At 46.8% G+C, this 2,665-nt stretch overlaps 1 protein-coding gene across 1 annotated transcript; it reads left to right on the forward strand.

Annotated features, from left to right (window-relative positions):
- The first annotated feature begins 298 nt into the window (after window positions 1–298).
- On the forward strand, window positions 299–2,357 carry LOC106002499 (deleted in autism-related protein 1-like). The gene is made up of 2 exons (XM_013037367.1): window positions 299–562; window positions 2,046–2,357. The coding sequence occupies exons 1-2, from the start codon at window positions 299–301 to the stop codon at window positions 2,355–2,357; spliced, it is 576 nt and encodes a 191-aa protein (XP_012892821.1).
- Window positions 2,358–2,665: the final 308 nt, after the last annotated feature.

Here is a 2,665-nt window from a genome sequence, read left to right on the forward strand (position 1 = left end):
ACTTCCTTCGCCCAACTGCGGCAGGCCAACCATGTTCTCACGCTTTTCAGGCCTCAATGTCTGCCAATGGGTCACCTTTGAGTAACACACACCTGTAATGACTAGGCAGCTCCAAAGCCTGGACTCATCCTCATACTGTGGTCCCCTATATGTGACATCTTCTACTTCTGCCCCCTCCCCAATTTCTACACCTCACCTAGGCTTTTTATTCCCTACCGGGAGTTTCCCCTCCCTTCCTCCTGCCTACCACCCTCCCCCATCTCCTAGGGGCATCTCTCTTCTACTACCCACTCCAACCATGACGTCTTCTCCAGCAGAACCTGTCTGTGCCCTCCACAAGAACTTAACATCCTTTTCCCCTCCGGGGATCTCTCTCACATGGCTGCAGGGCCTTCCCAGTCCTTTCCTGCGCTGCCCTTCACAAAGACTCCTGGACCGGGTGGTTCGGCGCTATGCTGAGGTAGCAGATGCTGGCAGCATTTTCATGGACCACTTCACTGACCGTGATAAGCTACGCCTTCTCTACACACTGGCTGTCAATGCGCATCCCATCTTCCTACAGGTATTTGGTGACTCACAAGTCCTCCATGTTGGGGGCTACCTTGGACTCCCAGGTGTCCACCCTGGGCTGAGCTCTCTCCCCCTTTACTGCTTGCATGCCTGATAGTCACAAACCCCATGCTAGTACCTTTGTGGGTGTTCAGGAACTGTGTGATGGCTTTTGCCATGTGAAAGGGCTTTGAGTGCTGTCATGGAAAGAGATTTGGAGTAGGAGGGGACAGCAGATGCCCACCCTGACTGAGGCAGCCCCAAAGGGCTTTGTGAAGGACAGCAATATTTTTTTCCTTGTGTGATTTCTTTTTTGTAAAATATTTTAATGGGCTGGGCATGTGGCTTAGTGGTAGAGTGCTTGCCTAGCATGCAGGAAACCCTGGTTTCAATTCCTCAGTACCACATAAATAGAAAAGGCTGGAGGTGGCACTGGGGTTCAATAGGTAGAGCACTAACCTTGAGCAAAAGAAGCTCTGGGACAGTGTCCAGGCCCTGAGTTCAAGCCCCAGGACTGGCAAAAAAAGTTGTTATTATAAAGGTGATGTACAGAGGGGTTACAGTTACATGTCAAGCAATGAGTACAATTCTTTTTAGACAATATCACCCCTTCCCAGTATTTCCTTCCTGTCTCCTCTCACAAGTTGTAGAGTTCATTTTCAACATAGTGTCTAGTGAATATTACTGCTATATTTGTTCATTCTTTGTAAGGAGGACAACTTTGATCTATATTTCAAGAAAATCAGTAGGATTGATTGAGTGGTTGATTAGTTGATTGAGTTCTGGTCCTGGGCCTTGAATTCCAGACCTGGACACTGTCCCTTAGCTTTTTTTTTCTTCAAGGCTGGTATTCTACCACTTAAGCCACATCTCTACTTCCAGCTATTTGGTTGCTAATGGCAGATAAGAGTCTCACAGACTTTCCTGCCTAGACTGGCTCAGATTTCAGCTTCCTTAGTAACTGATATTATAGGCATGAGCCACCAGCACTTGACTTGAACTGTTGTTTTTTTAAAAAAAAAAACATTTTCTTTTCAATAACTCTTAAGTGGAGCCTATATTATTTTCCTCCAGAATCTTTAAGCAGTGATATGTGTGAAATCTCAAAGACCAGTCATCATTTTGCAATGATACAACTCTCCAGCATATTCTCTGGAATCCTGAGTACTGCTGAAATCATGGCAGACCCATCAGCATTCTCATACCTCATTTGGAAACACTGTTGCAATACACTCCACTGCACAGAAATGAGAGCAGCATCCTTCCAAAATCTTTCCATGTGCAATAGAATTTTTTAATGGGGGAAGGGCAAGAGTATTGCTAGATTCAAGAGGCATAAAAAAGATGGAAAGACACTTTGCTGATGGGTTTGGAAACCAGGTGCCGTTGTAAGGTTGATGGGTTTTTTTTTTCTGGGAGTTCTCAGTGAGAAGTAGAGAGCTGTCTCTGAGATTTTTCTCTGTCTTTCTCTAATGTCTGTTCCTCTGGCTTGACAGATCTTCCCCGGGGCGGAGGGATGGCCACTGCCCAAGTATCTGGGTTCCTGTGGCAGATTCTTTGTCAGCACCAGTACCAGACCCCTACAGGAATTCTACGGTGCACCCCCAGATGAGGCAGCTGACCTCGCCTACCAGCTCCTTGGTGTTCTGGAGTCTCTGAGAAGCAATGACTTGAATTATTTCTTCTACTTTACCCATGTTGATGCAGCCATGTTTGGCATCTTCAGCAATGGGCATCTGTTCATCCGGGATGCTAGTGCACTGGGCGTCATCGACAAGCAGGAAGGTACTCAGCATGGGCCTGGCTAAGCAGCTGTCAGTAGGGAGAAGTCAGGGTGACAGGAACTAAGAAGGGATGACCCAAAGTCACCCTGTTGGACCTTTCCAATCTCTGTGTGCCACTGTGAGAACAATTTGAGATGTGAAAAATGTCCCTCACCTACATTTCAATGTCTGCTCCAGACCCCATTTCCAAAGAGGAAGTAGATTTGACTTGGTCTACAAGGACAATGTCCACGGTAGCACAGTCCAAAGTGTACCCTAATTGAATCTGTGGGACTTCAACGCATTCTCTCTCTCTCTCTCTCTCTCTCTCTCTCTCTCTCTCTCTCTCTCTC

Source organism: Dipodomys ordii, unplaced genomic scaffold (assembly GCF_000151885.1).
Source record: "Dipodomys ordii isolate 6190 unplaced genomic scaffold, Dord_2.0 Scaffold12075, whole genome shotgun sequence".
In the NCBI taxonomy this organism is placed as follows: domain Eukaryota; kingdom Metazoa; phylum Chordata; class Mammalia; order Rodentia; family Heteromyidae; genus Dipodomys; species Dipodomys ordii.